The 12,383-nt window shown below is 37.4% G+C and overlaps 1 protein-coding gene across 1 annotated transcript in view; it reads right to left on the reverse strand.

The window, feature by feature from the left end:
- Positions 1–2,687: 2,687 nt before the first annotated feature.
- The window catches only part of CHRFAM7A (CHRNA7 (exons 5-10) and FAM7A (exons A-E) fusion), a 34,843-nt gene continuing 25,147 nt past the window's right edge, over positions 2,688–12,383 (reverse strand). The window contains exons 5-10 of the mRNA XM_068410580.1: positions 9,460–9,539; positions 8,074–8,241; positions 7,496–7,690; positions 6,093–6,179; positions 5,311–5,420; positions 2,688–3,206 (exon numbers count right to left, since the gene is read on the reverse strand). Coding sequence (XP_068266681.1) covers positions 2,688–3,206; positions 5,311–5,420; positions 6,093–6,179; positions 7,496–7,690; positions 8,074–8,241; positions 9,460–9,539 — 1,159 coding nt within the window. The remainder of the gene's footprint in view (positions 3,207–5,310; positions 5,421–6,092; positions 6,180–7,495; positions 7,691–8,073; positions 8,242–9,459; positions 9,540–12,383) is intronic.

The raw sequence follows: 12,383 nt of genomic DNA on the forward strand, positions 1-12,383 counted from the left end.
GAAAATTAGGATTCATTTGTCCCCTCGGTGCATTTTCATTAATCCTGCCAACGATAAAGGCAGTGGTGTAGGCATGATGCTGGTCTCTTACAGCTACTTTGTCTAACACTTGGTATTCACTGACAGTATTACAAACTCCATGTTACAGACTTTGGCAAGACTTCACTAAAGGCCAAATACCAGTCTCCAGTTTTTAAGTGTAGGCATGTCTGTCATTGATAATGAAGTTTACTGTCAAATTGTAAATTGCTTTCTCCATCCTTCTGTAAAGAACTCCTGTATTTAGCAAGATGATTTCTACAGATACTGTAAATAGATTCTGGTGAAAAGAGGGATACGCTCGTGCTTCCTATATTACATGTGCCATGTATTATGTGATTGCAGTAGTTGTGTCCAATTGTATGAGGTAGTCCCCAAAAGTCTTCATTTCTTCTTGAAAAATTCTTCTCCAAGAGGACCCCAGAACTTTACAAAGATAAATTGAATATTCAGTGTAGCTACTTAGGGATACTTGCAGAAGGAAAAAAAACCCAACGCAAATCAACATTTGCATTAGGAAGCCTAGTCTAGAAACACTACTCAGAAGAGCAGCACATGCCACATAATATGTGTAGTTATTCACAAATGAACAAAACTCACGTTTCCAATTTTGGACTCATAGTTTCTCATTCATATGCAATCTACAAACTAGAAACTATTTGCAGGAATTACTGCATGGCTAATTCTTAATAATTGTTTCTGAAAATATATAACTTCTTCACAAATAACTCTGAGACACGGTTTCAAGATAAGCTTTCAAGAAGGATTTGAACGCTTTGCTCAGGTCTTTGCAGTGTGAGATTCTGAATGAACCTTCAGGAAGACAGAATTCACAAACTGTGAGAAATATCCTGCCTTCCTTTCACTCCTCCTGCCCTTTTCTCTGGCATGAAAGTGCTTGAGCAAGGTGTTCACTCAGGTGATGGACTGTACCTGTGGTGACTCTGGGTTTGGTTTACATGAAATTTGATTCCCCTACTTTCAGGGGAGCAGACTCTGAAAAGGAAATTGTTACCTAGGGAGAATAAGCATTTCAGTCACTTTATTTTAATCCATCTTAAGAGATAAACTCAGGCCTTGAGTTTATTTCACAGTAAAAACATGGTACAACAACAGGCCTCCATTTGTGTCTCTGAAGACCTCAGCCAAAAATTTGGGATTCTGTAGGATAAAGCAAGCAGTCAATGATTAAAGTAATCCTCCCTCACATCTTTTACCACTTATATCACTGGTCAGGAATACTCGTGTGCCAGCAAGAGACTAATTCTCAGCTGTTTTGTACACACGAAGTTTCAGGTCCTGGTATTCTCAGCTCAGCCCTTTTCATAAAGACATCAAAGTCACATGAAAACCAAGCATATTTTGACAGGAGAATTTCAGAATCAGAAATAACATAAAGTGATAAACTTTTTTTAGTTTTGCCTTTGCCAGTGTCTGTCTAGACTTAAGAGAATTTGTATTTAAGTCTTAACCTTTCCTTGGACGTATATGCAGTGTGTATATATAAACATACAATTATTATTCATTAGTGCTCTTTGGATGATAAACTGAGCAGAAAAGGTGCAGTTTTCTTGTAAAGACATGTTATGGTGACTCAACAGAAGGAGGTCTATAAAAGGCTAAGCATACAATACATCAAACATTTAATTTTTAAATTAAAACCTCGATCTCAGGATTTAATGGGTTCTTTTTGCTTTAGATTCTTCATTTATGCTTAAGCCTGTACAAGACACTGAGTTACTTTTTCCACACTGGAATTCAGTTAACAGTAAAGAGACAAGTGTGTGTATTTTTTTTTTTTTAAAACAAGTGAGGATAAAGGCATCATAAGTCCTTAATTTTCTTTTTGATAGTTAAAAAGGTCATCAGTTGAAAGAATGTCTTTCTGGGGAGAAGGAAGAAGTAGTAAACACTGCAAAAATTACTGTGAAGCCTGTTTAAGAATTCAGGCCAAACTTCTAGGTCAAATCCAGAAAGACATAGAAGGACAAGTTATGTGGTGTATCATCTTAGCTTTCAGGTTTCTGGTGTCTCAGACAAATTCAGAATCCTGTAAAGTCACATATGCTTTATGTGAAATGCATGGAGGGAGTTATGGGTCTGACTGGTTATGAGTGAGCTGGAGAGCTACATACGACAACTCAGTAAGAAGCAGTAACTGAAAAGCAAACTATTTCTCCCTTTTCTCTCTGCTGTTTGAGCTTCCATCTGTTTGGATTTAATCCTCTCCTAAACGTGTTTATGATCACTCATTCAAATAGTTAAGATGGACCACCTTCCATTTTTTATAAAAAAGTCTGGAAGAAGTGACATTTCTGGCATTGCCTACCTGTTATTTTGTAATAGCTAGTTCAAAAATGTGTAAGAGACGGTGGTGCAATACCCTGTCATTCTAAAGGGACTCACAGCCACTTCACATCTCCCACAGAGTGCTCAGAGGAGCTGCGCACAGGCAGCCCAGGGAGAAATCCTTGGCTTCCCTTCTGAAATGGTGCCACTCTTCAGAAAGGAGCTCAGGACCAGAGAGGGGGGCAAAAGAAAGCAGACAATGAGAAGCAGTATACTCATTAAAAGCAAGCAATCAAACAAAAACCCACATTCTTATTTGCTACATATCATACTTCAGAGAATCAGACTGTAGTTAGGAGTTAAGCAAAATCTTTAGACACGGCCTCTACAAAGTTTGGTGCTGACATTAAAATACCAATTGTACAAATAATTGTGAAGACTGAAAAAGCCATCAAGCAGAGTCGATCCACCACAGAGGCTGCAAACTTCCATTCGTTGCAAATAGCCTCCTCTTCATCCTGGTCTCTGAATCGGTTTGCAATGTACCTGACCTCTTCCAAGATCTTAGCCAAATCTGGGTCACCTTCAGAGGGGTGGCCACTGTGCAGCAGGTTTTCTTCACCTGTTGGTGAGCAGGTCATCCTTCCACAGATCACCCCTGAATCAGTGGTAGGTGTGCAGTGAACCCCTTCCAGCCCCCTAAACCCGATGTATAACATATTCCCATTACTGCATTGCTGTCCACTCACTGTGTTCATCTCCACACTTGATAGGCTACATCGACGCTGTTTATGTTGACAGGCAGGACGCACTTTATCTTCCCCTGGTCTTTTCATCCTCAGAAACCAAGCACACCAGTTGAGAAGGATAATTCTTGTCTGAAAGAAAATGTTTGAGAATAAGCATGTCTTCACACAGCCACTGTCTTTGGGTGCTATTGGCATTTTTGCAGCCTGGGTGACTGACTGGTCCACAGTCTCTGCTTAGTCTGCCCAGGAGTTCTAGCAAATGGTGCCAGAGTTTTCCAGCTGATTAATTTGCCAGTCACTGAGGCTGCTTTCTTATCCTAGCAGTGTTGTTGACTGCCTCAGGCTGACTATCACTATTCGGAGTCCCCCCCTTCTTGGATGGGAGCCTTCGTAGTGTTGATTTTTCCTTACACTTTAACAGCAATATGGCAGCCTTTTCTACCTTTACTAGAAACCATGGATTAAAAAAAACCCAAACCACTTACTGAAGAAGAGTTACTTTTTAGTGGTCTTAATAGCACTGCTTTAGATTGGAGTCAATAAAATACAGTTCTTTCACTCATAGTTGTGCTCTAATATTAAATTCACATGACATTACTGACTGGAGGGGGCTGCTAAAACAGATGCTAGGCTGGACTGGACCACCAAGATTTACAATGTTTTGGCTCTGTTGTCACGTTGCTTTCATGACAGTTGATTGCAGATTTTAGAAAACAGATCTGGATATAGCATGGAGAAAAGATGGAAAAATTACTTTGATTTAAAAAAATACTTTGCAAATTTAATCCGTGTTTATCATTCTATTGTTTTTCACATTGCCTGAATCCAGCCTTACAGAAAGTGCCGGCAAGCCAGAGACTGTTCCAGTTCAGATACAAGCTCCTGTAATTTATGTCAATCAGATTTTAAGAGCTCCAGCGTTCCTTTTTCAGAGTACTAATGAAATATTATTGTCTCATATAATATGCAAATCTCACACTGTAATTACTATTAGAGTGGGTCCATTTATTCTAACTGTGGATTGCCACTCAGAGTAGATATTATATCCAGGCAAACATCCCAACCAGAGATAGATCTTGCCCTGTTACTCTATTTACACTGTCAAGCTTCACCAAGAAAGATAATATTCCATTAACTGAGGGCCTGATCAAAAATCCACCAGTAGCCAAATAATGTTTAATGGACTTCAGCTTCTCAGCACTAAAGCTCACTCCTTAACCTCAAGTACTCTGTTTTCTGAGGACGTTTGGCTCAGTACTAAACATTTGTCCCCTTTAGGTCATCAAACATGCATCTGAATAGATATACCTTTTATTCCCTTCATTGAAATTTATTTTAAAGTCACTACCCCAGAATAGGGCAGGGAATATCTCATTATCTCTTGCCCGCAGGGCACTGCTGTATGCACATTCTTTTTGGCTAGTAAGGATAATAACAACTCATTGTTCTAGAGAGAAAAAAAAGAGAAAGGGCTTTCCATCTTCAGTAATGACTGATGCTGCCATGAGCTGGGTGAAGTCAGGAAAAGTGGACAGTTAGCTGATGATACTCATCAATATTTAGTAATCCAGCATCAGTGTAATGTTCTCTGTAAAAACAACCACTCACAGAAGTACATTATAAAGAAAGTTTTATATGCTTAGAAAAAGACTTCAGTTTTTCTTTGCGCTTTACAGATGTTCTTGACCAGAGATGTAAAAAGATGAGGACTTTCAGAGCAAGTTTCAACTCCACTTTAACAGCCATCTTTAACAAGTGCTTTTTAGGCTATGGATGTTTCTGTATGTACAGCAGTTAAACATGTAGCAGCTGCACAGTTGCGCCTTGAGGGTAGTGTATTTCATGTGTTTATAATCTCCATCAGCACCTTAGCCTTTCCTTCTACCTGTTTAACTTCTGACATCTGCAGCTTATTTGAAAATCACCTTCATTTATATATTTAGGTTTTATCAAAATCCTGAGTTGCTTCTAGCTGTTGTGAAGGAGATTCAGAATATAGAAGCAAGTTGAGGTGTATTCATTCTCTGGCACATACACACACTCTCTAAGAAGCCAACCACATGAAAGGTATCTGGACATCTCATTTCTGGTGAAACTACTTTTCAAAACAAAATGTTTAGGAAGGATTTATATGTTTTTAGCAGTAAGAAGTAAACATGGGTAACTAGCTACTCTGTCACATCCCTGATCTGGACATTCATGCAATGGATAATGAATGAAAATCAAATCTTACCCATTTAGGCATTTTCCCCCCATCTGGATCATGATGATGGTATTGTAGAACAATAACAGTGACAACAACAGAAAGACCGACAATAATCATAGTGCTGGCAAAATATTGAGCTGCAAAATAAACAGATAATTACAGCAATATACTTTGGCCGATATTGCTTTGTAGCTATTATAAGGGCTGTTTATACACATGCATATATAGCGTTAAGTTCTTTTTCCAGTGCAGTGATACACATGCTACTTTAGGTACTTGTGAAAGATTTCTCAAAAGCAGAATGAGCAGCCGTTATTTTGGGAGCATAGCCAGCCTTGGGTAATTGTCTTTGTGGAACTGAGCACCTGCCTTTTCTAAGCAACCTTGAAAGAAAATTGTCCTCTAATTTTCTTTCACCAGTATTGTAGAGACTGGCTAGTACTTATTTTGAAAAGTTTCTCTTTCTGTTTGAGGAATTACAATGGGAAGATTTAATCATATTTAGCTCTGTATTCCTAATGTCTGGCCAATTGTGTCAAAACTGCAACAACTTCTTCCATGGAAAATTGACTCCCTTACACTTTCCCAAAATACACATAGGTTCTCTATTTTGTTCAGAGCAGAGAGCATGGAAGTTGTAGAGGGGATCACACCCGTCAGAGCCTCTCATCAATTGGCAACATTTTTCTAATTTAGTTGCAATAGGCCATTGTACAGGTGGTAATTTGCCTTACTGCTGGCCTTCACGCAAAGTCACTGCACCTCATTTGACAGAAACCAAAAGTGAATAGAAGCTGTAGTTAGCTTACCAATTAAGGGCACAGAATCAGACGTTGCTGGCATAATTTCAGCCACAAGTAACATGAAGACAGTGAGAGACAATAAAACTGTTATACCTGAAAGATAAACATGAAGTATGAAATTAGATGAGGAGCTTGTAATTAGAAGTTAGTAAGAAGCAGAAAATGAATCTGAAGGAGTGCTCTTTGCAAGATGCATTCCCACTGTTATCCTTGTTAGTGGTACTCCTATCCTTTCTTGTACTACATTAAGTTCAGGGTAGCAGTACTGCCAAACTAGTACCAATGCTTGCACAGACATATATATTTCTAGATCCTTGTAACTGCTCAGCTTTTATCACTATTTGCTAATTAGCTGAGGTAAATCAAAGTAATTTTTGCTGCTTGTTTGCTTTAGAAAAATGGTGTGATTTTGAGTATTTGAGCATATGACACTTGATTGACTGGCCTGGAAGCTACAGGTGGTGTAATGCATAATATTCCTGAAAAACAGATTTGCTGTCTTGGACAGACTTTGGTATCTTTTGATATTAGCTGTTGGGCTCTGCACGTGGCTATGCCCAAGCAGTCTTGACTGGTGATTTTTGGAGTTTGACTTCATTGCTTAGTGATGAGTTCCCATCTTTCTGGAACAAGGCTTAACTCTTTTCTCAGGACTAGTCTTAAACAATAAGGAGTCACTGTCAGGTGGGAAACTATTTAGGAACAAAGAATTCATCTTAAAATATGGGAAGGGACTTCTTGGTTAGGGAGGCTACTACTCAATTAAACCATGTTCTGGAGAAATGTAAATTTTGTTTCTACCTTTTAACAGCTATGGTCACTTAGTGGAAGCCAATGCATTTGCAGTTTTTTATGGGGCGAAAAGTTTCATTACATGTTTAACCTTCATCTTAAGGATCAAGTACTTAAAGTCATCAGATTTGTTTCACAAACAAATACTTTAGCTAAAATTTGCTATAAAAATTAGAATAGGAGCAGTTAGAATCAATCTTTCTGAGAAGGCACCTTAGGCTCTTAATGCAACTCACTATTAAAAGGAAATATTAAGAACAATTCCATGTTAAAGTGTTCAAATGCATTTTTGTAAACTTAAGCTTTACTCAGTGAATGTGGGATTTTTCTTCTGCAAATAAACGTCAAAAAATGAAACCCTGCTTCTTAAGGAAGGTAGTCAGGAATTGTCATGCTTCTGCTTGGTTGGCTGGAATTTCTCCATTTCACAACTTCAGTGTACTCGAAGCTGAGAGCAAGGGTTAAACATCACACAGCTGCAGCACCAAACAGTAAAAACAGCTCAGGAGCCCAGAACAGGGCACACAAGCTATTCCTCCTTGCCCACTAAGACTGTCTTTTTAAAAGACAACTTCTTTTGGTTTGGTCATATTCACCATATCCTATTAAGGATTTACCTAATGAGATCTTTTCTCCCGAGTCTGCTGGAAGCAGAAAAACTAACAAAGCAAGTGCTGATATCAGTACACAAGGAATGAGAAGATTGAGTCCATAATAGAGAGTCCTACGTCTCATAGTTACTGTGAATGTTACATCTGGGTAGGGTTCTTTACAGCATTCATAAAAACTCTCAGTTCTCTTCCCAGGAACTCCTGTGTAGGAGGGAAGAGGAAGAAAACCAGAAATTAATGTTAATAAACTGTATATTATGTAGTGATTATTTTAAAAAAGGATAAATGTAGCTTTCTAAGTGTTACTGTAGGTAAAACTACTTCTTTAAGCTTAATTCCCAATTAAGTCATTTTTGTCAGATAATAAAGGAAAATCAGATAAAATATACTTACTGAATTCAAGCAGCAATTTTGTCACCTACTTTTTTGTGTTGATTTTCATCTTACATCTGTTCTCAAATGCCACTAGCTAGGTCATTTATTAATTTAATTTCTGTCTTAATTTTCCAATCATTATTCCATCCATTTCAGCAGTGGAGACAAGGCTGCAAGTTCACGGTGTAAATAAGAAATCAAGAGCTTACCTACTAAATCCCACTCTCCATTTGAAATATAGCCAGATATATCTGCTTCTTGCATTTGTAAGTCCAAGGACCAGCCTCCGTAAGTCCAGGATCCAAACTTCAGTTTACACTTCTGAACGTCAAAGGGAAACCAGCGCACATCTATGTAGCATGAGCTTTTAAATATGCCTTGATTGGATTTTAAACAAGAACACTTAATTTAAATGCTTGTTCCACTTAACACGTTCCAATGTACAGTTCGTAACCAGACCTTGTTCTACATTGCGCCCTCTGCTTTTCACTTGTAAAACATATTTAATCTCAGTTGTGTCTTGACATGTAAATAGCAAAAGTCAGTCATAGAAAAAGGGAAAGAACTGCACCATTAATGTATTGATGTTATAAACTATTTTTTGAACTACATTTCCATTTTGGCACATAGTGGGAGAATATTTAGAGAAGAGCTTAGGTTTCTAGATACTGTATTTCAGAAAAAAATGAAGCAGAATATGCAGTCTGAATCTCCTATTTCTTTTACTGAATAAAATAAGAAATCCTGAAAGATTATTTGCTGTCTTATTAGATTTACATCATCTTGATTTATTCAGGAAAGCTAGCTTCTTATTTTTCACTTGTTGAGTCAGGCCCTGTCATATAGCAGCTTTCAGAATTGAATTGAAAAACCCCTATCAAGTGGAACATCTTAAATCAAAAGAATAACAGGCAAACCCCTGAAATCCTCTGGGGATCTTAGATGGAAAACCTAATTTGTCTGGAAAGCACTTTGCTCCATTGCTGTATTTTCTAAAATTCAGATTCTAGGAAGAATTAATTCTAAGAATTATGCTAATTGAGTTTGGGAACAGAAACAGTACCTCACTGCTATACGTCCAGAGAACCAGTGACATATTTCTGATATCAAATAAATATCAAACACAGACTACTTTCCTTTCAGACTAAAAATTGTTTTGATGAAGCATCCAGTGAATCATTTCAAACAGAAGATACATCCAAGATGTTACTAAGCATCTTATTGTAAAATTAATGTATGAATAGAAGAAACAGCAAAATTAATGAAATAAATTTTTATTCAGAGGCATTACCATGCCTTTAATAAACAATATCTTTTAATATTAAAGGCTTTTATTTTTTATCTTTTTATACTTCCACTCTTCTGAAATAGTGCATTATGACAGAAGAATTTACATAATTGCAATTAAAAATGTATTTGTGTGGTCGTTTTCATACAAAAGTGGTAACCATGTAATTCGTGATGCATCTAGGCTTAAATCTATCAGATGATGCTAGCTAGATAAATAAAATGTCAGAGAATTGATGTCAAATTTGAAACCACACCACACATAAGTAGTCCGAGTTATCAAACTTTATGACATGAAAACAGCCTACCTGGTGGCAGATATTGGCAATGTCCTGAAGAATTGACTAAAACATTAGTGTGAAACGTAGCATCAAATCTTTCATCAGCACTAGAACATGGAAGAAACAAAATGGGTTATATGCGTTTTGACTGGCTGAAGACTATCTGAGATGAATCCGTTCTTCATGAAAGGATTACTTCTCCCCAAAAACTTGTCAGCTTTTCTCCTGTCACCAGTTTTCTGTGCCCTCAGAGTAACTGGCCTGATTTGGATTTGTTCCTGTTTAACAACCGTAAAGTGAAGGTGAGCCACCTCATTGTTGCTGCTCACCTATCCCACTACATTCATTACAGTGCCTTGGCTCTACTGATTTTCATGTGGAAAGTAAGCACTTTTAAAAAACTTCTCAAGCAGCTGCGGAGGGAAATCTGTTCTCTTGCTGTCTACGTTAACAGCAGCTAATGAATACTAAGGAGATGGATACTCCAGTATCTCATCTTACCCCTTTGCATGGGTGAATGTTATTACTACATGTCATACCTAACACTGTTTAATGCAGCTCCAGCCTTCGTTATCTACTTCAGAACCCACAAACTGGGTTCAGAAAAAAAAAAAAAAACAAAACCCTTTTAGAGGTGTCAGAGTGGTGGTGCTGGCCAAGACCACCCTGATGTACTGTTCTTACCAGTCTCTAGAAAAGAATCATGTTACTTGGAGAGTGCTTCAAATTATGAATTGGCGGCTACTGTCAAGGAATATCTCAACTATATCTGACACTATGACCCAGGAATTTACTGGGCATTAAAATTTTAAGAACTAAATGGGAAACCAAACTTAAAGTCCTGCAACAGGTTTCTATATTAGACATAGACAAGTAATTGCTTTGACTTGAAATTAGTAAGGGCTACATGATGAAACTCAAATAAGTAGTCAAATTTAGGATGTAAAAATATCCATGCCACGCGACACAAATTACTTGTAAAGTGGAAATTAATGACTAGAAATAAAATTCTTAGCCTTCAAGGCTAGATTCTGTTCTCTTTCCCTCGAGTGGAGGGCAGTTAGGCACCAAAGGGTTGCTTCTAAGACCTTGCTGTTGTTTCTGGTAATTGGCAAAAATAAAATTTTCAAAAGGACACAAGTGATAAAGGAACCTAGGTTTCATTGCCACGTGACTTTGCCTTTCATAAGACACATTCTTAAAACAATATCAAGAGGTACTCAGGCTCAAATACGAAATTCTTTTTGCTGAAAAAGGAGCATATGTGTTTTTCTACACTGTGCTTCTAATTGCTTTTTGAAATGCAGTGCTTCAGTAGGGAATGCACCAAGTAGCTAAGCCTTTGCCTGATGAGACGTTGCGCTCAAATGTAATGATAGAAAACCGTTTCTGCTACATTTCTTCTTCAGGGTATAACCACTTGAAAGCAGACATTGACTGCAGTACATTGAGATCACAAAACTCTACCTAGAAGATACAGTCCCACTGGGACCTATCTGGAGAATCTCAGGTTTATAAAACTGGAGAAATGCAACTGTTAAAATGAGACATATCTAGCAGAATTTTTGTTACTCCATGAAGTACTGAACACTGTGTGGCCATTTGGAAAATAATACCACCAGAAGTGAGCACTTCTAATAAGTCTAGTAAAACTAACAAAGTGGAAGAGAAGACACTAACACAGTCAATCGTGGAATTTGTACATAGGCCAAGATTTTCTTCCCTCAGAAGAACTAGATGAACTGGCCCTGCTCTCTTCACAATAGACTGGTTGTAAAATTTAATACAGCTGCTGCAAGTTTCTCTGTACTAGGCTGCAGCAAGATGCTTAAGAACTCAAGACATATTGAAACATGCATTCATTAAAATGAGAAATTAATTTATAGTTCATTAATTTCTTTGTAACTGCAGATGCATGTCCCTAGTGAAGTGTATAGAAATTGAAAGCATCTATCTCAAAATACCATGTCACTATAAGAGAACATCATAACATTCCCAATGTAATTTCATACAGGAATAAGAATTTGTTTTAAATAGCTTTGCTCTCTGACTAAACTCTGAATAAGATTTTGGATTAAATATGTGTTCGAAATAGAAACACTGTAGAATAATTACTTCGTGACCGTGCCATAGTTAACAATCCCAAGATTCAAAAACCTATATTAACAGAAAACTAGTGTTTTCCATTTTTCAGGTTATTAAGTTACCCTTCTCATTCTGTAATGTGCTTCTGCTACAGTTAGCATGTATGTATTAATATTACTAATTTCTAATAAAATTACCCTTTCATTTTGGATATACTTACTTAAATATTGAAGCATAAATCCTCAAACACACTGAAAGTCTCTCTCAGGTATGTGATATATGTGAGGAAGAATATTGTCATAATTCATTCTTTTGGAAACCTCTGAACTGCTGTTGTAGAGTACCAATTTTATGGCATACACAGTGTGTTACTCAGCAGAATAGAAATGAATGCGTAATTTGTCGGATTCTCCCAAGAATGCTGTCATTTATGGAATCAAGGTAGCTAGGAATAAATGCTCAAGAGAACAAATTTGCATTGAAAAATACATTAAGTGAGATTAATATTGCAGAAATACGCTGCTCCATTTTGTGTGCAGAGCATTTTAAAGATTTTTTTATTTAGGCTGGTATATGGACAACTGAAGCGCTAATTGCCAGGCTTAAACCAGAAACAAGAAGTAATCTTGACAGGTGGTTACTGTCAGTGTGGTGAACTCACCTCCAATCATTTCATATTAATTGCACCTCTGAGAGAAGCACTGCAGCATGCTGCAAGAAAAGCAGTAAGGCAGGCCCTAGAGAGAAGTACTAAGTGGCTGACAGATGCTGTCACTGGGTGCTGTTATCACACCATTACGATTCAACAACACCTGTGACAGTGACACTGATCATAAAGGTGATTATCAAATGGTAAAAGGGAGCAT

The sequence above is a fragment of the Nyctibius grandis genome, chromosome 11 (genome assembly GCF_013368605.1).
Source record: "Nyctibius grandis isolate bNycGra1 chromosome 11, bNycGra1.pri, whole genome shotgun sequence".
NCBI classification, from domain to species: Eukaryota; Metazoa; Chordata; class Aves; order Nyctibiiformes; family Nyctibiidae; genus Nyctibius; species Nyctibius grandis.